Source organism: Hyperolius riggenbachi, chromosome 1 (genome assembly GCF_040937935.1).
Source record: "Hyperolius riggenbachi isolate aHypRig1 chromosome 1, aHypRig1.pri, whole genome shotgun sequence".
Lineage (NCBI taxonomy): Eukaryota > Metazoa > Chordata > Amphibia > Anura > Hyperoliidae > Hyperolius > Hyperolius riggenbachi.
Window position 1 is genome coordinate 613,148,552 of NC_090646.1, and position 27,839 is coordinate 613,176,390.

The following is a 27,839-nucleotide window of genomic DNA, read 5'->3' on the forward strand; positions in this document are numbered from 1 at the left end:
TGCTTCCGTGCACGGCGCCTTGTGCCCAGCTGTGACGTGGGACCTGGGATCCCCCCCAGCACATCCTCCCCCCTGCCATCGGGGCGTGCCTATCAGTGGGCGCTTCCCGCCCCCTCCCCTGCTGATACATCCTGCAGATGGGAGTGGCTTTCTCAGAAACCCGACGCCATGTTGAGTCATGGCATGCCAGCCAAAATGGCTGCTATCAATCTCCCGTAGCAACCGCTTAATCCTATACACATTAGGAGAAAACACAGTCAGAACATACATACAATGTATATGCACACTAAACATTTCAGCAGAAAAAGCTCTTCCCCAAGCTAAGCATACCGCTCTACACACTCTCGGATGGAAAAACATCCCAAAAGAGAAATACCAGAAATTCCACCGTGGAGTCTCCTATCTCTGAACCACAGACTCTACCCAGCAGAACATCTCCCGAACACCCCTGCTGACAAAAAAAAGAAAAAAACTACGTCCGAGCCCCATACAGTAGCACCACCCACTATCTCAGCTGTCACTCTAACTGTTGCATACCTTCAAAGCGACCCAGGTCCGTGGGCTGCGTGCATCTGTATAGCTCCCCGAGAAGAGAAAAAAAACATACTTCCGACAGCTAACACAGTGCTTTAAACCCTTCTAAAACTGCACAGCTGTCTCTCTCTCACTTTCCTCACTGCCAGTCTCCTCTCTCTTCCCTCTCTCTCCTTCTCCTCTCCCCCCCCTCTACTACTCGAAAGCCTTAGCCCCCCCTTATCTCTCCTGCGGGGGACTCCCATATCTGGCAAACCTCCCAGACACACGGGAGAAAGAGAAAGGAGAGAAAAAAAACCCTGAAACCGCACGCAGCAGCCACTAGCACAACCCGAGAGAGAGAAAAAAAAAACCTACACAGGAAAACCAGTACGAACACACACTTGAAAAGGTACAGAAAACACTGCTGGAACAAACTGTCAACATGTAATACCAAACACTTGCATTAGAATTAAACAAATGAAACACTATACTTGCCAGTGTCTTGAGACGTTCTCCCCAAATGACCATTCGTTACAGCATCGGTCAAGTTTTGCTCGCGAAGTTCTGGACCCCCTCGGGCTACTGATTCCTTCGTTCAGCAGATCGACCACCACTACGGCACTTGCACCCCAAGCCGCCGCCCGGGACAGCCCACGATCTGGATTCTGGCGTTAGGCATGTGTACAATCACACCTATATTATTCAGTCCACGAACCTTCGCCACTGTAATTACTCGAACGTCATTCCGTGCGCCCGGCTTCCTCGCAGCCTGGCAGCACCACTTATCTCTTCTCGATAAGTTTCTAGCGAGCGTCTCAGCGTCTCCTCCGCTTGTTAGTGGGGAAGTCCTGGAAAACTAGATAACAGACTGACATCTGGCCCGGTCCTTGCCTGCCTTTTCTGCTAGACAGCGCAGCTGGGTTCACGGCACCACTGTTAGAACCTGTTCTATATCACCTTGCTTCGACACCATTAACTTCTTACAGTTGCGTCTCACAGACTGTGAGATCACTTGACTCTCCACACACAGCAAGCAGGAGATAGACTTTCTCAGGCTCCTTCAATGTTTACGGTATTTATTCAAGTAACAGAAATACAGATAGATACAGTTTATCATCTCCTTGCAAAGCAGACTTCCATGTTGCGTTACAGCAGCGTGAGTACCTTCCTTCTGAAAGTACCCAGGTCTTCTTGTATCTACTCTATGTTACATCTAGACTACCTATGTACAGCATACATTATATCAGATTACAGAAAGGAAGAACATACTTAGAGAAATAATTGGGTTCCAGTCAGTATTTGAAGCATAGCAGGAATCAGAGAGAGAGCGCCCCCTTTTCAGCTCGTCCGGCTATTAATACCGACTAGGAAAGAGTTAAACGTGACATCATATTCGCCACCCCTAGATCAGATTATTGGTGGACCCTACTCGTGGTGTCATCATACACACCTACTTGATTAATAATCAATGAGGCATTTGACCCAGATGCAGGAACGTGGATGTTTTGTAAATAAGGCCGATGTTTACTGTTCCTGTGGTGTACGTATTTGAGGTCAGAGTGGCCGATGGCCTTCTTCTAGGAACATGTTCTCAGTATCTGCGTGTATCCTCTGCTACACGCAGACCCTGAGATGCCTCTGCCTGCATCACAAACTCTATTTAGTTTAAAAGCATATACTGCGGACAAGCCTTTTCCATAAAACTCAGGCCAAGTAACTGAGGCCTACTTAAATTATAACAGCAGTGATGGGATATATACTGTAACAGTGATGGGATATATACTGTAACAGTGATGGGATATATACTGTAGCAGTGATGGGATATATACTGTAGCAGTGATGGGATACATACTGTAGCAGTGATGGGATATATACTGTAGCAGTGATGTGAAATATACTTTAGCAGTGATGGGCTGTATACTGTAGCAGTGATGGGATACATACTGTAGCAGTGATGGGATATATACTGTAGCAATGATGGGATATATACTGTAGCAGTGATGGGATATATACTGTAGCAGTGATGGGATACATACTGTAGCAGTGATGGGATACATACTGTAGCAGTGATAGGATACATACTGTAGCAGTGATGGGATACCTACTGTAGCAGTGATGGGATACATACTGTAGCAGTGATGGGATACATACTGTAGCAGTGATGGGATATATACTGTAGCAGTGATGGGATACATACTGTAGCAGTGATGGGCTGTATACTGTAGCAGTGATAGGATACATACTGTAGCAGTGATGGGATACATACTGTAGGTCTGTAGCAGTGACGGGATATATACTGTAGCAGTGATGGGATACATACTGTAGCAGTGATGGGCTGTATACTGTAGCAGTGATAGGATACATACTGTAGCAGTGATGGGATACATACTGTAGGTCTGTAGCAGTGACGGGATATATACTGTGGCAGTAATGGGATACATACTGTAGCTGTGATGTATAGTGTGGCAGTGATGGGATACATACTGTAGCGGTGATGGGATGCATAATGTAGCGGTGATGGGATATATACTGTAGCGGTGATGGGGTATATATTGTAGCAGTGATGGGATATATACTGTAGCGGTGATGGGGTATATATTGTAGCAGTGATGGGATGCGTACTGTAGCAGTGATGGGATGTACACTGTGGCAGTGATGGGATATATACTGTAACAGTGAACAGATATACAGTATACTTTAGCAGAGATGGGAAGGTTGGTTTTCCACAATATGTGAATTGACCAGGCTGTAAGGAGATCACTACTGGGAACATGTTAGCATAAATATTATGCTGGAACCTGAACTCGATTAGCAAACATATAATGACATGGTGAGACATGGATATACAGCAGACTACTGAAGACACCATTCAGAGAAGACGTAAGAGGATTGAGGAAGATTATTTAACTGCTGGGAAGGAAGGCAAAGAATTAGAGACTCAGAACTCATTGCAAATGTGACTGTAGCTCTGATATTATTCATAGGGACTATATTAGCATATTGCAGAGACCTCTCAGCCTGCATTCAGATGGATATATTATACACACACACCTTTTCATTATGACAGTGTCAGAATGCCTATAGATATATACAGTGTGTCTCGCATTTCTGTAAATATTTTATTATACCTTTTATATGGGACAACACTGAAGATAGTACACTTTGACACAATGTAAAGTAGTCAGCAGGGCCAGATTTATCATAAGGGCACTGTAGGCACGTGCCTACAGGCACCTTTTGATGGAGGGGAGGCTCATTCCCCTCCCTTAGCGCCTCCCTCCTTCCCTATGCAGAGTCCTGAGCAGAGTGTAAGGCCCAGTGCACACCGAGCGGTTTTTTGGAGCGATCCGCCGGCCGCATCCGCCTGGAAAAATGCTTGGCTAATGTATTGCAATGGGATGGTGCACACCGGCGGTTTGAGGTTTTTGCCAAGCCGCAAACGCGCCTCCTGCTGCACGTTTGCGGTTTGCTAAAAAACCTCAAACCGCCGGTGTGCACCACACATTGAAATACAATAGCCAAGTGTTTTCACTGGCTGATGCGGCTGGTGGATCGCATACAAAATCCGCTTGGTGTGCACCCGGCCAAATATCGGCTCTCTGCTCCCAAAACCGCTAGCGTTTTGACGATCTGCTAGCGGTTTTGGTGTGCACTGGGCCTGAATGAGAGTTTAGCCGCCTGGCTCTCAGAATTCCAGTGACAAGATCTCCCTGCAGTTGGGGCACCACTAGCTGGCTACCTAATGCTAAGGGACACCTATAGCTACCTATGACTGGTAAGGGAGAAGTCACAGCTGAGTTAGCCAGCACACTTGCTGTGGGGGTTTCTGGGGGGCAAAGTCTAGGGTGCCAGGACATCTGTGCCTAAAGGCTCCAGTGATGAAAATCCAGGCCTGGTAGTCAGTATGCAGCTTGTGTAATAGGCCTGGTGCACACCAAAAACCGCTAGCAGATCCGCAAAATGGTAGCAGATTTTGAAACGCTTTTTCTTCTTTTTCTGCAGCGTTTCAGCTAGTGTTTTGCGGTTTTGTGTAGCGGTTTTGGTATAGTAGATTTCATGTATTGTTACAGTAAAGCTGTTACTGAACAGCTACTGTAACAAAAAACGCCTGGCAAACCGCTCTGAAGTGCCGTTTTTCAAAGCGGTTTGCGGTTTTCCTATACTTAACATTGAGGCAGAAACGCATCTGCAATCCAAAATCTGCAGCAGCCCGGGAGTATGCGTTTCAGCAAAACGCCTCCCGCTCTGGTGTGCACCAGCCTATTGAAATACATTACCCTAGCGGATCCGCACCCGCAAGCGGATCGCAAACCGCAGCGGAGCCGCTCCGGTGTGCACTAGGCCATAGTGTGCATTTGCTGTCCCATCAAAACAACTCAACACTAGTAATGAGCACAGATTTTGCATAATTATAATTTTGCAATGGTAATTAAAAATTACAATGCGAAATGGTAACGCGAAATTTCACGAAAAATTGTAATTGCTTTCATTTGTAAACGTAATCAGGAAAGGTAATTTCATTTAATTTTCACTTAATTTGTGCCAATTTTAATTTAGCCCCCAAATTGATTTTACAAATGCAAAGGAAAAATATTTTTTAAACACAGAAAAATGACGATGTAAAAACCATTTTTTCATTCACAGTATTTGAAAGACAGTCTTTCATTTCACAGTACAGTACCTTAAAGAGAAACCGTGACCAAGAATTGAACTTCATCCCAATCAGTAGCTGATACCCCCTTTTACATGAGAAATCTATTCCTTTTCTCAAATGGATCATCAGGGGGCGCTGTATGACTGATATTGTGGTGAAACCCCTCCTACAATGGGATGTCAGCCCTGACAGTTTCCTGTCTGGGAACTTATTGCACTGTGGGAATTAACAGCTGTTTACAGCTGGGATCAACAACTAAAAAAGCAAGCAGCATCTCCTTCCACTGACATCACCTGCCAGCAGTAAAAATGTCACCATGTGGTAAATGTCAGAATGTAAATCAGGGAGAGGAAACATTTTACAATGGGCAAACACTGACTAAATAATGTATACATAAAAATGAAGCACTTTTTCATTACATTATTTTCACTGGATTTCCTCTTCAAAGTAGACAGAAGGAAAACATAGAGAATTGCACCCTGGATGTATTTAGAGAGTTTAGCCTGTCTAATTCCCCCTCATCTGTGTCTAATCACCACTGTAATGTGATCTCTTCTGTGTCACCTGGTTGCCTTGGCAGAGCAGCTAATTTGTAAACACAGGATGTTAACCCTATGTCTGAAAGCAGGAGGTAGACACACTGCAGATTTATTGCAGGATTTGTATAAGCTGTAACCAATGTTTTTATTTAAAGGGTATTATGCTTTTAGAGCAGAGAGGAAGTTCTGAGTTCAGGTTCACTTTAATGAGTTGCCTGATAAACGTCTTCAAGTTATTAGGTTCAATCTACTCTCACGCACTCTTCACCAGCCGCCCACAGCGCTCTAGCAGATGTCTAAGTAGGCCTGCTTGAGTCATTTTTGAGCTTCATATTTCTCTTATGCTCATGAAGGAACACATTTTATTCTGTACTAGCGGACCTGCGGCATAGCATACGCCGCATAAGAGGGTAGCGGGCAGAAAGGGGGTATTGGGCACAGCGGCGGGGAGGGGGGTCGGACCCCCCCTCCCTCACCTGGGTTTCCCATCTGCGCTCCCCCTCCAGCTTAAGCGGCTGGGAGGGGGGTCAGACCCCCCCCTCCCTCACCTGGGTCTCCCATCTGCGCTCCCCCTCCAGCTTAAGCGGCTGGGAGGGGGGTCGGACCCCCCCCTCACCTGGGTCTCCCATCTGCGCTCCCCCTCCAGCTTAAGCAGCGGGGAGGGGGCCGGACCCCCCCCCCCCTTCCCTCACCTGGGTCCCCCATGTGCGCTCCCCCTCTAGCTAAAGCTCAGCAGCAGCAGCCGCCGCTATTAGTAAGAGGCAGCGGGCGAGGATGACTCACCTCTTCCGCGTTCCAGCGTGCGTTCCACTGTCGTCACTTCCTGCAAGGCCGCCCACTGTATTGTAAGTGGACGGCATTGCAGGAAGTGACGACAGTGGAACGCATGCTGGAACGTGGAAGAGGTGAGTCATCCCCGCCCGCTGCCTCTCACTAATAGCGGCGGCTGCTGCTGAACTTAAGTTAGAGGGGGAGTGCAGATGGGGGACCCCGCCGCTGTGCCCAATACCCCCTTCCTGCCCGCTACCACCTCCAGCTTGGCGGCAAGTGTAGGACCGCCCCTGGGGGCAGGGCGCTACTTCTTCTTCTTGCTTGGCCCGGCCCCTTCTTCTTGCTTGGACCGGCCCTGGGGGCAGGGCGCTACTTCTTCTTCTTGCTTGGACCGCCCCTGGGGGCAGGGCGCTACTACTTCTTCTTGCTTGGACCGGCCCCTTCTTCTTGCTTGGACCGGCCCTGGGGGCAGGGCGCTACTTCTTCTTCTTGCTTGGACCGGCCCTGGGGGCAGGGCGCTACTTCTTCTTCTTGCTTGGACCAGCCCCTTCTTCTTGCTTGGACCGCCCCTGGGGGCAGGGCGCTACTTCTTCTTCTTGCTTGGACCACCCCTGGGGGCAGGGCGCTACTTCTTCTTCTTGCTTGGACCACCCCTGGGGGCAGGGCGCTACTTCTTCTTCTTGCTTGGACCAGCCCCTTCTTCTTGCTTGGACCGCCCCTTGGGGAAGAGCGCTCTTTCTTGTTCTTGCTTGAAGGTTGAGGCACTTAGCCTATTATATATATAGATAATTTCACTTCTTGTAGAGTTCAACGATAAGTCCGGAGATTTTCTTTTGTGGGACTCTTTGTTTACCATACATCTGTGAAGGGCTTGGGTATGATGTACAAAGAAAAATGAAAGGATACCTGTACCTAAAAAAAGTGTCCCAAAGGGATACTCGCCTGAGTAGAGGGAAGCCTTTGGATGATCCAGATGTTTCCCCCGTCCTCCTCTACTGGCCGTTCTAGCGCCTCATCTCCTGAAAGACCGTCGCCAAGCCTTGTTGATGGCTGAGACGGTGCAGTGGTTGGCTTTTTCCACTGAAGCCTGAGCGGGTCCATGCTACTGCACTGGCACAGTGCGGCTGTGCTTGGGGGGGGGGGAGGGGGTCTCCGTTCTTTTTACGGCCAGATGGAGGAGGACAGGGCGACCCTCTGGAGGCTCCTCCCTCCCGAGGTAAGTATCTAACTTTTTTAATAAACAAACTCACAGGTTTGCTTGAAGGAGAAAGGAAGAGAGTGAGAGCCAACTGTACCATTTGGGATGGGTTGCTTTCCCATACCACTAAGTCTATATATTCTAATAATGAAACTGTGCTTACCCTTAAAGTCATTGGAAACCGTAATGAAAAAAAAAAAAAAAACAGATACCGAAGGAGAGGAAAGACTCTGGATCCTGTAGAGCCTTCCCTCTCCTCTCTCAGTCTCTGTTACAGAGCAGAATTCCCTATTATTAGGAGACTACAATTTGCATTAAAGTATAACAAGATTAAAAAACAGAGAGCCTGTAATATAAGGCTCTCTGTTAATTCTGCCAGGATCGGTGGGTGTCAGAGGCAATAACGCACCGCTTGTCTGTAATCTTTAGAGGCTTGAAACTCTACCCCCTTCATTGGCAAAACTTTTTTTTCTAAAGTCTTCCAAAGCTATGGCCACTCCCAGCCCCGTTTCTATGGGTGGGCAAGGCGGGTGTCCACCTGGGGCACAATGAGAGAAGGGGGCGCAGTTACCTCAGTGAAGGAGGGGGGAGCAGCAGGCACACAGGGATTGACCCACGGGGAGAAGGGCCCGACTCCTCCCTCCCTCTCCTCAATCCCCCTTTGTGCTCCCCCCCCCCCCATTGAAAAAATACGTGGCAGCGCCGCAGGGAGCCTCGTACTGCAATCTCACCTTCAGCCCCCCACCATGTTTCCTGCCACCAGGCTGCTCTGTCTCCCGTGCTTCACTACTTCTTCCTGTGTAGGGGGACAGCAAAATACTGAAACGTTATTGTAAACAAGAAGATGAAAAATGATCATCTAGGAGAGAAAGAGAATTGCATATGGGCCCAAGTGTCCTTTAAGAAGTTTGAGCCCATAGTGTGTCTACAGCATTAGACAGGGTTTTGCATTGTGCAGTAGGACTATAATACTTGTTTCAGCTGTTAAGGAAGTCTTGTTGTGGAGGAGGATAAGCCTGAGTCACAGACTTGTACAAACTGCATCTCCCCAGATAACCTCTCCACCATTTTATGAGTACATTTGTTCAGGATGTACTGATTTGCATTCAGTAGCACAGAGCTGAGAACAGTGACCGTAGGAAAGCTCTTCTAACCAATAGGAACCAGTCTAGCTTCAGTTTACTACAGTTACTTCATTTATGTCATAAGGGATTTTTGTTGTGTCTTTAAAGCGGTATTGTCACCATTAAAATCTAATTTCAACAGCAACTGGTCTGAGTGTATTAAGTGATAAAGATGCAAATCCTGCATTCAAAACTTTCAAAACTTTTTCTGCTGTTATGGTTTGGAGTTATCACATACTTAAGAAGCACTGGCCCTTTAGTAGTCAGTGCCAAACAGTTGCATGCTGGGGGTTCTTTTTATCTATAATATATTTCTCCTCTTCCATTTATTTCCCTGCCTAGCTGCCTATCTGAAATACGATCCTCTGCTCACTTGTGTTTATAAGCAAGGCTGAGGTGACCCAGCGATTGGAGAAGAAAAGAAAAAAAAGTAAAGGGCAGAAATTACATCAGCATTTAGCCTAAACTGTGGGCAAAAGACATGGTTCCCACCAGGAACAGAATTCTCTTCATTTGCTATATAACATTCACTGAAATCAAAATGTGGACAGTACAATACATGTGTTATGTAAATAGATCAAGTATTTATCTACTTACCGTATATATGTGTTTTTTTCCCTGGCATATTATGGCTAACCACAGACCACCGCAACCACAGCTTGCAGAAGTTTTCAATGGAAACTGATTATTACGGAGGAATGTATAATTCACGTAACAAAGCTTTCCTATAATTGTTAGAAGGGGAGTAGAGCCACTGTTTAATAACAATACACTGTTTATGTACAGCCTGGGTTTTTACTGTCCTGGAAATCTGGAAAATATGTAACAATCAATCAAGACCAAATCTAAAACAATAACAGCTTGCAATAATTAGCACATTGATATCACTTGCCCAGGGGAATAACAATAGCCCCTACAACCCCTCCAACAAGGGCAGCCTGGAGGCGAAGAGGCCCGTTCCTGTGAGTTAGTGAGTGAAAAGTGGATTGCGGAGCAGCTGCATAAACATCCTGCTTCCAGCGGCGGGACAAGTTCTCTACAGTTCAGTTTAGCTGCGTGCCTGGTAGCCAATCAGCATGTTGCCCCTGTGAGCCTTATGCTGATTGGCTGTCAGGCACCCGGCCACCACCGGAAGTAGGTAATGTATATGCTGTGCTGCCACTGCTCTTCAATTCATTCTTCCCTTGCTCACATCACCAGACCCCTTAGCCCAAAGGACTGTGAGTTGAACCTATTTTCCATGCTCTGGTTTCCATGATCTGCTGCTGCTTTTGGCACATACTCTGAGCAGTGTATCTGCAGCCACACCCACTCATCATTATCTTTTCAGGTGCCTAATCAACAGAGCTAACTGTGGGGGTGGAAAATGTTCTTTTTTTGCCACAAATCATTATATTCCTTTTAAGTATATTTGAGAGAATAAAAAGCAAAAATGTTAAAGGCAGGAAAAAAACTCTCCTAAATGCGTTCAGACCTTTTATATGCAGCGTTGGCAAAAGCAGAGATGAGAGCCGGCGTCTGTTGCCATGTTTGCGGGCAGTGATTGGGCATCCATCAACTTGTGTCAGCTGCCTTTTCAAGATAAGGTTGAAACGCTTACTTTGCTGTATTAAAGTGTTCTAGAGTGCAGTGTCAACTAACCTCGCTGGAACTAGGCCAATCAAGTCTACTTGTCTGCCGCTGCCCAAAATATGACAGCTGGCATGGCAACTTTCTCACATTCTGCCCAACCTATTAGCAGACATCAAAAGCCTCATTTTGTGCAGGCGGTGATGAGCACTTAGAATAAGGTAAAGTACTGCATTGAATTCAGACAGTTTAACATGCATGCAATGTCTGCGCTCTGGATGCAGGCTCCAGGCACATTCCGGCATTATTGACAAGCAACAAATAAATACCAAGAAAAATCTTTTGTATGTTAGGATTTGTTAAGCAAATGTCTCCCCCCATACTTAAAAAAATTGTTTTGTTGCCATGGAAACATTAAAATCACGGCAGCGTTTCAGCGCTCACCTTTCCCATGTATTGAATGTACTGTATTTTTCTACAGCAATTTTATGTGTGCCTGTTCACAAAAACAGCAAAAATTCTCTGATTCTTAACCCTATAGCAGCCAATTTATTCAGAGGCTTGCTTGTTCTCCAGGCCAATTTATTTTAGCAATTTTTTTTTATTTCTTACTTCTTACATTTCCTTGCTTCTAATTAGTAGTGCTGTAATATGTATTTATGGCCACATGTCACCAGGGGGCAGTGTGAGACAATAACAGAGGACTACAGCTTTCAGTTTCTATATTTTTTGCTAGCAGAGAGAGATCTAAGCATTCCAAGAATTTGCAGCACAAGAGCAGGGCAGTTTCCAGGCTAAAATGCACCCAGTGCGAGAGTGTAAAAATTGCGCCCCCCCCCCCCCGTGCCGGAGCCAGGTATAGGTGCCTGCAGTATAGGTTAGCTAGGTCTAGTTGCACTCAGGCTATAGGTCCCCCCAATATAGGTAGCCAGGCATAGGTGCCCCAGTATAATTGCCCCCAGTATAGATTAGCCAGGTAGGTGCCTCCAGTATAGGTATCAAGTATAGTTCAGGGGCGGACTGGCCAGGGGGGAAGGGGGACAATCTCCCCCCAGGCCACCTTTCATTCAGTGATTTAGGGTAGGTTTGGTGTCTGGTGTATTGGGGTTTGTTGTAAGGCAATGTGAAACTTGAGGCTAGCTGATAAAAGTGCAATCAGAGGACAGGCAAGCTGGTAAATATACACAGCATGATGCAGAGCTTGCCTGGAGGGTCCGTGTGCAAACATCTGTCTGGTCTCTCCCTATTGTTATTATGACTGCATGTGTGGATAAGGTGTTATACAAGTTAAAGTTTTTGACAGTCCCTAGAATCCAGGAGGGCTACTTTCTGACTTGTGTGAGAGACTGGCAGGGACAGGAGTCCTATTACAGGCAAGTAGCCTCTGTGTGATGTGCAATACAGATAAGCTCTCTGCTCCATCTCAGGCTATTCTCAATTTCTTCAGTGCTTCCCTGAACTAATTACTTTGCAGTCCCCCGGGGAGAGGGAGGGAGAGTTCACAGCGCCCTTTGGCTGTCTGCGCTCAGTGCTGCCGCACGGCTGCACGGCCCCTAGAAACGGGTCTGCACAAGAGTTCTGCCAAATGAGGTCAAACGGGATAAGCTGCTTATGAGTTAAAGGACCACTGTCATGCAAAATTGGAAAATTTTAAATACATGTGTATACTTTTCTCCCACATTAAAATAAACTATACATTTATTTTCTTCTACGTAACTGTCACCTGCAGCAGCAGTAAAAATCTGACAGATCTGACACGTTTTGCGCTAGTCCCTCTGCTCATGGGGGTTCTCAGAGTTTTCTTTCTAGGCTGTGCTTTTGTAAAAAATAAAGGACACATTGAGAATAAGGGCTGGTGCACACCACAGCGGTTCTGGAGCGCTTTTAAAATGCTTGCAGGGGGAAAACCGCTTGGCTAATGAAAGTGAATGGGATGGTGCACACCAGAGCGGGTCGTTGTTTCCACAAACGCAAACTCGGGGACTGCTGCAGTTTTTAGATTTCTGAGGCGTTTCTGCTTCAATGTTAAAGTATAGGAAAGTGGAAAACAGCTCTGAAAAACGCTAGATCAGAGCGGTTTTCCAGGCATTTTTGTTATAGAAGCTGTTTAGTTACAGTTTTACTTTAACAATATTTTTAATCTGCTACACAAAAACGCTCCAAAAAATGCTAGGCATGTTTAGAAAACCTCTCTAAACATGCCTAGAATCGCTCTGAAATCTGCTAAACCCTCTAGCGTTTTGCAGATCTGCTAGAGGTCTGCACTGCACTGGGCCTCACTCATGAGGATAAGGACTAGTCAAAAACCTGCCAAATCTATCAGATTTGTACTGCTTTCTGTAAGCAACAGCAACATAACAAAATATTTGATATTGCATTTTATTCTGGGAGAAAAGCAATTCTTATAAGTATGTGTATACATGTATTTAAATGTTTTATGTGAAATGTTTCACAGTGGTACTCCTTTAACCCCTTAGCAACTTCAAAGGAATGATTTAGTTTGCGATAAGTGCACTGCTTGTGACCTCAGCCCACAGACCCCCTTGTGCTGTCAATTCTTAAAAATTCTTTGATCTCTCTCTACTAGCAGAAAATATAGAAACTGAAAGCAGAAGTCCTCTGTTATTGTCTCACACTGCTCCCCTAGTGACAAGTGGCCCTAAATACACATTATGCAGTACTAATTAGAAGTAAGGAAATCTACAAATAAGAAATAAAAAAATGTGCTAAAATAAATTGGTCTGGAGCACATGGAAGCCTTTAAATTAATTAGCTGCTAAAGGGTTAAAGAGAAACTCCAACCTAAAATTGAACTTTATCCCAATCAGTAGCTGATACCCACTTTTACATGAGAAATATAATGATTTTCACAAACAGACCATCAGGGGGCGCTGTATGACTGATTTTGTGCTAAAACCCCTCCCACAAGAAGCTCTGAGTACTGAGGTACTCTGGGCAAACTGCCACAATGTAACAATGTTTACAGACAGGAAATGGCTGTTTACAGCTGTCTCTAACAGCCAAAACAGCAAGCAGCAGCTACATAACCTGCCCACAGTAACAATGTCACCATGTAATACATGTCAGAATGTGAATCAGAGAGATGGAAGATTTTACAATGAGCAAACACTGACTAAATCATTTATCCATAATTATGGTAAAAAATGAAGCACTTTTTTTACTACATTATTTTCACTGGAGTTCCTCTTTAAGAACCCCTTTATATATACAGAGATCCTCTGTATATATAAAGGGGTTCTTAACCCAGGTGGATATGGAAACATGTGCTTTCTAAGATTTATAGTGGTTTACTGTCATTCTCTGTAAATTGCTGCTCCTTCACACATAATTTAACACTCTTGGGGGTTGATTACTTCATAGAAGTTAGGCACGTGTTTTGCATACATAATGCGAGCTGCGCTATGTGCGCAATGGACATTACATTCATTAGGTAAACGCCAGCGCACGGCAATTTTACCTGCGGTTTTGTGGATCAACTTCTTGGCTCTTTAACTGGTGAATGTTATGCTGACACATGCTGAACTCTTGGTCTGACTTACTGAAAGTATGATGGCCATACGTGAGGCGACTTTGTAGGGAGTTTGTATGTTCTCCACATGTCTGCATGGGTTTCCTACGGGCACTCCGGTTTCCTCCCACATCCCTAAAACATACATATAAGTTAATTGCCTTCCCTCTAAAATTGGCCCTAGACTATGATACATGCACTACACGATACATACATAGATATAGGACTATGGTAGGGATTAGATTGTGAGCCCCTCTGAGGGACAGTTAGTGACAAGACAATATATACTCTGTACAGCGCTGTGTAATATATTAGTGCTATATAAGTACTAAAATAAATAAATATAACAAAAAAAAAGTATTTCTTTAAAGGACAATCGAGGTGACATGTGACATGATGAGATAGACATGCGTATGTACAGTGCCAAACACACAAATAACTGTGCTGCGTTCCTTCTTTTCTTTCACTGCATGAAAGAGTTAATCATCAGGTATGCAAATGACAGTTTCTGTCCGGGTCGGGACCAGGTTGGACTGGGTCAGACTATAGCATAACCCTCACTGATAAGTAATTACAGCCATAAAACACTTTCCTGTCAGTAAATGGCTTCTCGGAGCAGAAAAGAGATAAAAAGGGTAAATAATTCATAGATTTTAGCTCTGGCATACTTCAATGAATGTGTCATTGAGCAGAGACAATGAAGCAGTAAAAACTTAAAAACTAGATTTAAATATAAAATAAAACTGTGGGATATCTAAAAAAAAGTCATTTTTAGGAGAAGGAGGATAGCTACAATTGTTTTTCTCATCAGTTTATTTTCGCCTTGGATGTCTTTTAAAGGTTATTATGCTGTTGTGTATCTTTTAGAGCAGAGAGGAAGTTCTGAGTTCAGGTCCGCTTTAAATTCTCTTTTGAAAAAAATAAAAAACAACAAACTACTACCTTAAAGTGCAGAGAACGTTCCTTCCTGTTCTGTTTCTGAGCAGAATAGCCCCACCACATCCAGCGGACGGTTCCCGGTAATCTTTCACTTCTTTTTTTTGGCGTGCTTAAATAATTGTGTGCTTATCTCTTATGCCAAATAATACTCCATATGGTGAAACTAATGGGATTTATTTTTCATAACTGACCTACTTTTCAGAAAATAAAACTGCTTTCATAGCCTTTGGCAGTGAATTGCGATCCGATGCACAGATAGCGAAGGTACATCTTTAATGACTCGCATTAATTCTAATGATAATTTCCAACATGGAGTGAGGCGCGTTCGGTTGGGTTTACGGGCGAGCAGCGTGAAATAGCATTGATGTACGCCATTAAATTAATCAGGAGAGCTGCGAGTATGTTAAGCAGGGGTGCCTGGGTAGCGTTTGGGTTTTATTTTGGGAAGCCTAATTTCATTGAGTGCTTATGTTGTGATAGGAACTTTAATCACTTCATCTGCAATACAGTTAAAATGTATCTTCAATTATAGAATTATTTCAACTGCGCTGATCTTCTTTTTGGTTTTTATACCGGCTGTGTTACTAGAGGAGAGATCGGAATATTGGACTTGTTGCGTCGACAACAACACCACTTTTCTTTTGACCTTCATTATTTGCAGTTAGACAATATTACGCCAGATTATGTTTATTGCTTGCTCCTTGTAATAATAATTGCTACTAGTATTTAAGGCGGGATTTGCAGCCACCAAGTCAAATTTCATTTAGGCCCCATTCACAATATAGCGTTTTGCCGTCGATTTCGACTAAACGCTCAAGCGATAGCGCTTTTTAAAGCGCTAGTGCTATGATACCCTAAGGGCTCGTTCTCACTTGAGCGATTTGTGTTAATCGCCGGCGATAACGCAAATCGCCAAATGCAAACGTGTATCCTGCACCATTTTCAGGCGATTTCCCGGCTGTCGCGTTTAGTGCTATAGAAGCGCTAATCGCAATCGCGGAAAAATCGTTGAAGTGTCCAGTGATTTTTCCACGTCAATCGCGGAAAAATCACTCCTGCAAAACCCACCGCTGGCGTTTTGCGCTTTTATGAATGGGCCCTAACCCACTGCTCTGTGTTTATTATGCAGACTGAGGGCTTGTTCACACCTATGTTGTTTTGCCCTTTTTTTGAGCGCCGGCGAAAAACGCCCTAAGATACCTTGTGTAATGAATCCTTATGGGATAGTTCATATCAGCACGTTTTGTCTGCTTCCCGTTCACAAAAGCGCTGCACGTACCATCTTTGGGGAGATTTTGCTATAATGGAAGGTATAGAAAAACGCAAAATTCTCACAACTCGTAGTTGGTTGTTTTTTTTTTATCCGGCGATTGCTTTGCGTTTCTAGGAATAAATACATTGTATTTATTATTTTCCGGATCAAACAGTTCACTTCCTGACTGATGTCAGGAATTGAAAAAAAAACGGAATTGCTCTGCAAAAATCGTACTGCGCAGTGGAGCACCGGGAGGGGTAAAAAACGCTAAAAAAAAATGCTGCTGCTGTCAGCGATTTTGATTTTAGATGTGAACAAAGCCTACAACCTGACTCTACATTGTAACCATTCCAATCTAATCATAAATGTTTCTACTGTAATAAATCTTATCTCAGTCAGCCTGGATCTAGTTTGTACGCTGCCGACTGGAAGGAGGCTTGTCATCTCCCATCCCACATTCCTGCCCATCACTGATTGGCTGAGGGCAGTTCAGTGTGACACAAGGCTGAGAAGGGAGAAGCTGCTGAAATCTGATCTATGCTCTGCTCACATGTGTTTACAAAGCAAGCTAGATATGACAGTGCATTTTGTAGGAGAGAAAAAAAGAGTTAGGCCTGGAACCCACTGAAATCAGCAAACGCAAAACGCAACTGCTAGCGTTTTGTCTGAGCGGTTTGCAAGAGGATTCATGTGCGTTTTTGGTCATGTTTTGCAACATTGTATTTTTTGGGCCAGCGGGTGCGTAGCGGTTTGCGTTTTGCGTTTTTATCCTGATTGGTCCTGTGAATTATTTTTCATTTTGTTACAGTGTGCTGAACCGCAAAACGCTAGCAAAACCGCTCAGTTTAGGTTTTGCTGAGCGTTTCTGCTAGAGGTTCAATACTTTACATTGAAGCGCTAACGCTCCCAAAATGCTGCAGGTCCTGCGTTTGCGTTTCTGAGAAACGCAAACGCTCCTGTGGAAGTTGCCCCATTCATTAACATTAGCCCAGCGTTTTGGCAAACTGCTAGCGTATCGCAGTGCTGCCAAAACGCTGCCAAAAGCGCTCCTGTGGGTTCCAGCCCTAAGGGAGGAAATTACATCAGGATTGGCTTCAGTCAGAAGAAGTAAAAATGGAAAATGCCAGGAGCAGTTTTCTCTTTATTTACTATATAAAATTCACTGAAATCAAAATGTGGACAGTGCAATGACAATGCAGTGATATGAAAGTAGAACAAGTATTTATCTACTTATATACAGTGGGTTGCAAAAGTATTCAGCCCCCTTGAAGTTTTCCACATTTTGTCATATTACTGCCACAAACATGAATCAATTTTATTGGAATTCCACGTGAAAGGCCAATACAAAGAGGTGTACACATGAGAAGTGGAATGAAAATCATACATGATTCCAAACATTTTTTACAAATAAATAACTGCAAAGTGGTGTGTGCATAATTATTCGCCCCCTTTGGTCGGGGTGCAGTCAGTTGCCCATAGACATTGCCTGATGAGTGCTAATGACTAAATAGAGTGCACCTGTGTGTAATCTAATGTCAGTACAAATACAGCTGCTCTGTGAGGGCCTCAGAGGTTGTCTAAGAGGATATTGGGAGCAACAACTACGTGAACGGCAAAGAACACAGAAGACAAGTCAGGGATAAAGTTATTGAGAAATTTAAAGCACGCTTAGGCTACAAAAAGATTTCCAAAGTCTTGAACATCCCACGGAGCACTGTTCAAGCGATCATTCAGAAATGGAAGGAGTATGGCACAACTGTAATCCTACCAAGACAAGGCCATCCACCTAAACTCACAGGCCGAACAAGGAGAGCGCTGATCAGAAATGCAGTCAAGAGGCCCATGGTGACTCTGGACGAACTGCAGAGATCTACAGCTCAGGTGGGAGAATCTGTCCATAGGACAACTATTAGTCATGCACTGTACAAAGTTGGCCATTATGGAAGAGTGGCAAGAAGAAAGGCATTGTTAACAGAAAGCATAAGAAGTCCCGTTTGCAGTTTGCCACAAGCCATGTGGGGGACACAGCAACCATGTGGAAGAAGGTGCTCTGGTCAGATGAGACCAAAATGGAACTTTTTGGCCAAAATGCAAAACGCATTTGTGGCGGAAAACTAACACTGCACATCACTCTGAACACACCATCCCCACTGTCAAATACGGTGGTGGCAGCATCATGCTCGGGGGTGCATCTCTTCAGCAGGGACAGGGAAGCTGGTCAGAGTTGATGGGAAGATGGATGGAGCCAAATACAGGGTAAACTTGGAAGAAAACCTCTTGGAGACTGCAAAAGACTTGAGACTGGGGTGGAGGTTCACCTTCCAGCAGGACAATGACCCTAAACATAAAGCCAGGGCAACAATGGAATGGTTTAAAACAAAACATATCTATGTGTTAGAATGGCCCAGTCAAAGTCCAGATCTAAAGCCAATCGAGAATCTGTGGCAAGATCTGAAAACTGCTGTTCACAAACTCTGTCCATCTAATCTGACTGAGCTGGAGCTGTTTTGCAAAGAAGAATGGGCAAGGATTTCAGTCTCTAGATGTGCAAAGCTGGTAGAGACATACCCTAAAAGACTGGCAGCTATAATCGCAGCAAAAGGTGGTTCTACAAAGTATTGACGCAGGGGGCTGAATAATTACGCACACCCCACTTTGCAGTTATTTATTTGTAAAAAATGTGTGGAATTATGTATGATTTACGTTCCACTTCTCACGTGTACACCACTTTGTATTGGTCTTTCACGTGGAATTCCAATAAAATTGATGCATGTTTGTGGCAGTAATGTGACAAAATGTGGAAAACTTCAAGGGGGCTGAATACTTTTGCAACCGACTGTATGTGTTTTTGTGTTTTTTTTCCTGGGATAGTATGGCTGACCATGCTGCTTTAAGGTAAAATTACACTTTTGTTAGATATTACTGTAAGCAACATATGCTGATCAGACAAAATGTAAAAAAACACCATGAGGAGGAACATCCACCAGGCAACCTAGGCAGATGACTGGGGCTTAGGCCTGGTTCTCACATAAATCTGTACACTTCTGGTCCAGTCCATTGCTTTCCTGTCAGTTTCTATCAGTTTTGCGTGACAGGATTGGAATTGTACATCATTTGTGTGTGAACCAAACCATTGAAAAGTCATACAAAACTGTCCTGTATGTATAATACACAGAAATGTATAGATATATCAACTTCTGGTGAAGCTGAGTATTGTGCTTTCTTCCTTTCACAGCAGTTCTGCAATCAACAAGCACTGGGAAGCAGAACTGGCCACACTTAAAGGAAACAATGCCAAACTTACAGCAGCCTTGCTGGAGTCTACTGCCAATGTAAAACAATGGAAACAACAGCTGGCTGCGTACCAGGAAGAAGCAGAGCGTCTCCACAAGCGGGTGAGTACCCAACGTTACGTCGTCCGCCTGGAGAGTACAGCTGGAGAGTCTGACCTGCAGACAGGGGCGTAGCTAGGGGTGGGCGGGGTAGGACACGTGCCCCCGGGCGCTGGGTCCCTAGGGGCGCCCAGCTGTGACCTGTGGGTATTTTTTTTATTTATTTACCTGGTTACTACCACTGGGGACACCTATAGACCTGGTTACCTATACTGGGGGCACCTATTTTGGGGAAACTGCTGCCAGATTAACTGTATTTTTGGGGAACCGCTGCTGCCAGATTAAGTGTATTTTGGGGAACAGCTGACAGATTATATGTATGTTGGGGGAACCACTGCTGCCAGATTGTGTCTATTTTGGGGGAACCATTGCCAAATATCTGTATTTTGGAGGAACCTCTGCCAAATTACATGTATTTTTGGTGAAATGCTGTCAGATTACATGTATTTTGGGAGGAAACACTATGGCAGAGCTCAAACTTCCCTGCCAGACCTTTTACACCACTGCTAAGGTCATGTATATTTGGCCCCACCCATTACCATGCCCACGCCCCTTTTTTGACCTCCTTACAGGGCGCATTAATAGTCTTTGTCCCCGGGTGCTGGAAGCCCTAGCTACGCCTCTGCCTGCAGATCCTTCAGGATATGGGAAAAAAATACAGGAGAGAACAGGAGGCTAATTCTTATGGTGTAGTACGTCAGCGAAATGTGGGGATGAAATTAATTTATTCATATGGTACCGTGTTTCCCCTAAAATAAGACCTCCCCCAAAAAATAAGACCTAGCTTATATTTTAAGCATGCTTGAAATATAAGCCCTCCCCCAAAAATAAGTCCGAGCTACCGTAAATGGGACGCTATGGGATGGGATGTTAGTGTATGGGGTTATACATACATGCCCATACATCATTCGATTTGGCAGCTGATTCGAGCATCCGATTGGCCACACGCAGCATGTCCCCAAAAATTAAAAATATACATACATGGGGCTTCCTCCAGGCTGATCGCTCCCTCGCTGTCCTCTTGTGCCGCCTGAATCCTCCGCAATTCGGCCTCGAAAGTCCTTCACTGTAGACCAGTCGGCACAGGCGCAGTCCAGACACGTGCGCTCCCTCGATGCGCTTTGGTCCCTGAGGAGTTGAGTGCCCCGTCGAGCTGCGCATGCGCAAAATGCCCCAGACCGGAGGACTTTCAGGGCCGAATTGCAGAGTGATCAGCCTGGAGGGGGCTGGAGGAAGCCTCAGGTATGTGCAATTTTTTCAAATGCCCCGACTCAGGTTCCTTTTAAATGTATGGATGGAGGACACACTCACTTGAGGCGGGAAGCGGCGGATGCGGCGTCACGAAGCTGATTCCCGAGAGATATCATGCTGAAATCTCTTGGGAATCGGTGTGCTGGTGTGTGGGCAGACAACAGATCTCACTCCGATCAGATTTGATCAGAAAGAGATCTGTCTCTTGGTCGATCTGCAGATACATTGTCTGATTAGCACATTACATTTACTATAACCAAATGCTTACTAGATAAGAGTTTACTATAACATGATTACACTGTAGTAGAATGTAGAATTCGTTTCAGTGTAACAAACATAAGACAGCTCCTAATAAACAGTAGAAAGAAGTAAGCAACAAAAAACCTGAAACATTTATTTGTAAGATTTCTTATGTTTCTATCTGAACACGATAAATAAGTGAAAAAAATATACTGAATAAAATCTCTGTTACATTCCGTGTAACCAACTAGCAAATGAGGAAGGAATGATGAGAAACGGGCTGAAGTAAAACTTTCCATGCGAGTGGGATGAAATGTTGGGATTATAACAGCTATGCTTCTATTTCCTGTCTTGATGAATTATTCCCTTTGATCTTACCCTGCACAGGTGAGCGAATTAGAGAGTCTCAGCAGTCAAGCGAATGCAGTGCAGACGCACAAAACAGAACTCAATCAGACAATACAAGAATTAGAATCTACGCTGAAGAAAAAAGAAGAGGTATTTTGCGGGTTTTAAAATGAATACAGATTCTTTTGTGTGTTTGTATTTTTCTTTTATAATCATCACTGTACACAGGAAACAGATGTACAGTTAGGTCTATAAATATTTTTGTGATGATTCATTCATTTTGATTCTGCAATCGTCCATCACTGTTGTCTTCCATGGACGTCCAGGTCTATTTGAATTCCAGAGTTCACCAGTGCTTGTTTTCTTTCTCAGGATGTACCAAACTGTAGATTTTGCATCTCGTAATATTGTAGCAATTTCCAGTGGCGTAGCTAAGGAGCTGTGGGCCCCGATGCAAGTTTTACAATGGGGCCCCCCAAGCACTCTATACATAACAATTGATACGGCGCACCAAAACCTGCCAATGGCAACCACAGTGCCAGAGGTGCAAGAAGGGGATAGGGGAACAGCTTGTTAATGATTATTACTATTCAAAGTATCTATAGAAGTAATTATTTTGAGCACAGGACCAATAGAGAGCTAATACTGTAGTTGAGGGAGGGTCCTTCAGGGCCTCTCTGGCCCAAGGGCCCCGATGCGGTCGCTACCTCTGCAACCCTTTTTGCTACGCCCCTGGCAATTTCTCGGACCGTTTTTTCTGTTTTTGCAGCTTAAGGAGGGCTTCTTCCTCCTACATGGAGAGCTCCTTTGACCGCATGTTATCTGTTCACAGCAAAATCTTCCACATGCTAGCACGACGCCTCAAATCAACTCCAGGCCTTTTATCTGCTTAATTGATAATGACAAAACCACAGACTTGCACACATCTGCCCATGAAATAGCCTTTGAGTCAGTTGTCCAATTGACTCACTGTGGACTCCTTGCATTGTACCCAATGTGTCTCCCTCTCCCATGTAGCTCCACTCCTCCTCCTGTGTCTCCGCTCCCCCCATGTCTCCTGCTCCCCTCCTCCCCGTATATAATTAGCTGTGTAGGGAGCGTGTCTCACCTAATCCGTGTCTCTCTCTGAAATTTCAGACCTCTCATCTCCTGCATAGCTCCACCTAGTGACAGCTTCTGCTGATGATGTGATCAGCAGAAGCCAGCACTAGAGGAGCAGTGCCAGAGATGAGATGTCTGCGATCTCTGTGGGAGCCACAAATTAGGTGAGACACGCTCCGGACACAACACATGGGATAGAAGGGGACACACTCGGGACATATAGGGACAGAGGGGGGCACAGGAGGACACAAGAATTGAGGGAGAACATCTACAAGACGCTCCTGGAACATGGACGCACCAGGTTTAGTATATATATTTTTGCCCTCTAGACATAGGTGCCTCTTATATTCCAGAGCGTCCAAATACGGTACTTTTGAGCCCCTGAAATGAAGGATTGTGTTAAAAAAATGCTTTAGCTGCCTCACATTTTTGTGCAATCATTTTGTACACTCCATTGAGTTAAAGCTGAAAGTCTGCATGACCTTTATCTCCTGGGCAAGAATGGCGGCACTTGTGAGATATAGGGCTGTTTTTTTGGAAAGGCCACACAGGCGCAGGCAGGGGGTGGCAGGACATGGAAGATAAGTTGCTGCATATGGAGGCTGCAAATGGGGAGCAGTACATGGAAGAAGAAGAATACTCTGTGTAGGATTGATGGACTTTGCTGCGTATATAATGCCTGAATATATTCCTTGTAGTAGTATAGTAGGATTTCGGAAACATTACTGATATTTTACTACATCCAGCAAACAAAAAAAAACTGACTTCACCATTCACCAAAATTGCCAAGAGCTGTGTTTACGTGTACACATCTGCTGGTACAGCTTACATATTTTTTATGTGACAGGTTATCTTTAAAGTATAACTGAAATGGCTTTTGGCCATGGAAAAGCGCATCCCGAATTAGCATGTGGGAGTAAGGCCCGCGAATGCTTAGCAGAATGAAGCGCTCATGCACGGAATAAAAATGCCACGCATTCGGGATGTGCTTGTCCATGGACAGGGCCGTTTCTTGGGCAGTGCAGACAGGGCGACCGCCCTGGGCCAGACCGGCAAATAGAAGAAGGGGGGCGCTGGCAGAAGGACATCACCGATAGGGAGCTGGTGACGCGTGGTGCAACCAAATGGAAGAAGAAAGAAGATTACCAGTGTGATCACCTTTCTTGACTCCTCCTGGGCTGCCTGCGTCAGACGTCACGTTATCATTACGTCACCACCGTGTGATGACACCTGATGTCCTGTAGCGGGACTGCAGGCGGTCAGTGTGCGGCGCCCATGGAGGAGTCTGATTTCTGGGCTCTCTTTGACTGTGTGTTCTCCTGGTCCCTGCTTCCTCCTGGATGAGCAGCTGGTCACTAGTAAGTAGGCAGATATATTTCTGACCTGTGGCTGTGTGACTGTCCCTAAAGAATAAGGGTTCCCGAGTCCACGTGGGTGGGGGCGCAATTTTTACACCCTCGCCCTGGGTGTAATTTAGCCTAGAAACTGCCCTGTCCATGGAACGATGTAACATATTTAGCTTGTGCAAGTCAATTAGGTTTAGTGTGACTTTTTGCTGGAACAGTGGCCTGTAAGTTAATTCGGGATGCCTCTGCACCATCCAGAGGTTTCCCACTACCCCGGTAAGGACCTATCTTTCTTATGTAGCAAAGATACTTTAATGTTATGTAGCAAAGACCAGCCAGTAGCACCCTATAGACCTGAGACACCTTAAAGCGGCATTAAACTCTGATATGGCATTAAATAAAAATGTTTTCCTACGTTTTATTACTTGTACAGTTATATTTGTTTTTGTACACAAGTATTATTGCCCAAAAGTACGAAGGACAGTTTATCTGCTCTGAAAGCTGCCATTGCAATTTATTGCATAGCTGCTTTTACTATATATTATAATGTATCTGCTGGTAATTTTTCTCCTGTTTTACACTCTGCTTGTGTTCAGCTAAAGCACTGCCAGGAATGTTTACTAATTGTGGCTGATGAGGAAACATAAACAAGATAATCACTTTCTCAACTTTGTAAAGAGAGATGAACAGGGAGAAACCGAGAGCCCGATATAGTGTAGTATGTATTGGAACCAGAAATGTAATTAACAAGTAAGTAATATACTCACAAACATGGGTTACCACGCAGGTAACCACTGTATAGGCAGGTGGGGAGATTAGACCTGTCCCCACTCAGGATTAAGATGTCGCTCTCTGTAGAAGGAAAAAGAGGGTGTAACACCCTTCCACCAGGGTGGAAACTCTGAGTAGTAAGCTGTGCAGAGGCGCCAAAAGAATAAAAGTATGCTAAAAAGTTTAAAAATTCGGGTGGCGGCGGTGGACCGGTCACTCCAAAAAGGACACGAAGTTTTGTCACTTGAGAAACAGACAATTTAATTTAATACTCCACAATTAATTCGCAACGCGTTTCACGGGCACAATCCCGCTTCATCAGGCAATAGACATACGGAGTATCACGGCTGGTTGTCCAAACTACGCTACAGAGGTGCCAAGCGTAGTTTGGACAACCAGCCGTGATACTCCGTATGTCTATTGCCTGATGAAGCGGGATTGTGCCCGTGAAACGCGTTGCGAATTAATTGTGGAGTATTAAATTAAATTGTCTGTTTTTCAAGTGACAAAACTTCGTGTCCTTTTTGGAGTGACCGGTCCACCGCCGCCACCCGAATTTTTAAACTTTTTAGCATACTTTTATTCTTTTGGCGCCTCTGCACAGCTTACTACTTTCTCAACTTTGGATGGATATAAGCTTCCCACTGAAAAAGAAAGTGCAGCGTTTAACTGTTTGAGTGCTGTTCTGCTACCATTTTTTTTTCTGGTAGTGGGTTCTATGACGTAAAGAATATTTTAGAGCAAAGAAGAAATTATGAGTTTCATGCCGTTTAAAGTCACAGGGCAAGAAAACTCACAGGAAACAATGGGCATACTGACGCTGTCATTGAAATGCATTGTCTTCATTTTACCCAGGCTTTCTCCTGGAAACAGGAACAATGTCAAAAACACCAGTGTGAATGTACCTTTAGGGCCCGTTTAAGCAAAGCAGAATGTGCAGCAGGTATCAGTAATCTGCAGCATCTAATCAGAATGAATCTTTCACTAATCTAGCGGTAATAGGATCAGCAGCCCTGGCTGATACGGGTTTGGATTGTTGCCTGGCATGAAAGGAAAGGCAGATCCATCAGGGTCTGTGAGGCCAGAGAATACAAGGCCAGAATTATGTATTTTTTGTTGTTGTTGCTCCCTATCCTAAAGGACTTTGTGGCCTTGTTACTCCCATTCCAAGTGTAGCCCCCTCTTCTATGTGTAACATCCATGTACAGACAGACACAGAACATTTATATTGCGCTTTTCTCCTGGTGACCTAGGACACGCTCTATAGGCAGTAGCAGTGTTAGGGAGTCTTGCCCAAGGTCTCCCCATTGAATAGGTGCTGGCTTACTGAACAGGAGGAGCCGAGATTCGAACCTGGGTCAGAGGCAGAGCCCTTAACCAGTAAACTATCCAGCCACTGCTTTTACAGCAGCCCCTCTCTTTCATGCACCACTCCCTTGAGCAGCAGCTCCCCTCTCCAGTGTGTTTCTCCCCATTTGCAGCCTTCTTTTCCATGTTCCGCAACCCCTTTCCAATGTCCAGCCACCCCTCGGACATTGCCACCCAAAGCCCTGGCCTTTGCGGCCTTTCCAAAAATTCAGCCCTGTGCGCAATGCAGCTTCTGCCGCTTCTCTATTTTCATATTTCTGACCTTTAGCTGACTGTAAATCTGCTACTTTTATTCCCCTTACACCCCTTTTTTCCTTTTGTGTTTTTTTTTTTTTTTTACTTTCTGGAAGGTTTATCCAATTTGAACTGGTTTCAATAGCTAAACAGATTATAAAAGGTTGGGGTTGTTTTGCATGAGAGATGAGGCAACCAAGGCCTAGAGTCATGAAGTGACTGGGAAAGCAATGATGGTCACATGTAACTTTCTGCCATCTTTGTTGTTCCGCCCACATAAGATACTTGTGGTTTGGTTTGTTGCATATTACAGCCTGTCTCGCTGATTATGAAATTAACTATGCAAATTACTCTATTTTGCCTTCAGGAAATAGAAAGATTGAAAGAAGAAGTAGAACATGCAAAAGAGCTGCAGGACCAGAGAGATTCCTTGAGCCAAAAATTACAGGTATTTGAAGATCTGCTTTTTGTTGTGCTGCCCACATATTGCAGCCGTCACTGAATAGAGACTGACAAGGGAAGAGATACCCGGAAGTGCGTACAATCCCGTGGGAAGACTGTGACAAAACTTTTATCAGTAATTACAAAGTAGAAGTGTTAACACCGCATCCTCTTTTGTTTACGTTCACATTATTCCTCATTTTCCCTAAGCTGCTTATTTGTGCAGTACTGTACATCCAGCACTGGTGCCAATCTTACTAATGTTATCAGGCATCAACTCACCTGCAACCAGCCTGAGGAGAGTGGCCAACCACTGACATATGACGCATGCCCCGCCCACTGTTTACTACATCCAGAGCCAGCGTCACGTAGGGGCCAAAAAACGTTTACTAGTCTTATATCGGAGATTGGCCAAGACCTAGAGAGGTAGTTTATTATACCTGAACTTTTACTGTGCCCAAGTTTATTATAACGAGATAATACTGTATATATATGCTACGATTTTCTAATAAACGCTTCCTCGCATTGCACTGGGGTCTCTGAAAACACTTAGCCTGAAATATGAGATCTGCTTACATCTTCACTTTCTCCATATCATCAAAGGACTATTAATAATATGGGCTGATAAGATTCTAATTGCACTGTTCATCCACAAGACAGTATTATGGCCTCAGCAACCCTGGTGAAATGAAGATGAAGAAACACTTGATAAGCTTTTAATAATTAATTTGAAATACAGCTTGAAAATATACAGAGTAATGAAAAAGTCTGGCACTTAAATAAAATACTGATGTGAAAATAGTCCAATTTTTAAGGTAGCGTTATCTAGTGACACCCATTATGAGAAGGGGAGAGCCACTGGAGATCAACATAAATCTGTATCTGCAGATGAATTTCTAGAATCTAGATCATGGGTGCCAAACTCAAATACAAAGTGGGCCAAAATTGAACACTGGCACCAAATCGCAGGTCAATGTCTGATAGCCACCTCCCTCCCTCATAAAGACCCTGGTGTTAATGTCCCCCCTTCCTCCCCTATACAGTTCCCTGGTGTCTAGTGGCCCTCCCTCCCTTATAAAGTTCCCTGGTGATAATGACCCTCCCCTATACAGATCCCTTGTGTCTAGTGGCCCCTCCCTCTCCAGTTTAGTTCCCTGGTATCTAGTGGTTTTCCCTCTTACCCCTAAAAAGTTCCCTGGTGTCTAGTGACCCCCCATCCCTCCCCTATACAGTTTCCTGGTATCTAGTGGTTT

General features: G+C 44.6%; 1 protein-coding gene across 2 annotated transcripts in view; it reads left to right on the forward strand.

The window, feature by feature from the left end:
* HOMER1 (homer scaffold protein 1) overlaps nt 1–27,839 on the forward strand; it is a 130,705-nt gene that overhangs the window by 97,870 nt on the left and 4,996 nt on the right. The window contains exons 8-11 of one of the 2 annotated variants that reach the window (XR_011023458.1): nt 19,330–19,489; nt 21,365–21,475; nt 24,369–24,522; nt 26,513–26,572. Coding sequence is in view for 1 of the 2 variants with exons in the window: in XM_068250201.1 (XP_068106302.1) it covers nt 19,330–19,489; nt 21,365–21,475; nt 26,513–26,593 (352 nt within the window). In the remaining variant the exon portion in view is untranslated. Of the gene's footprint in view, nt 1–19,329; nt 19,490–21,364; nt 21,476–24,368; nt 24,523–26,512; nt 26,594–27,839 lie in introns of those variants that run through there. The other variant, XM_068250201.1, reaches the window with a different exon arrangement.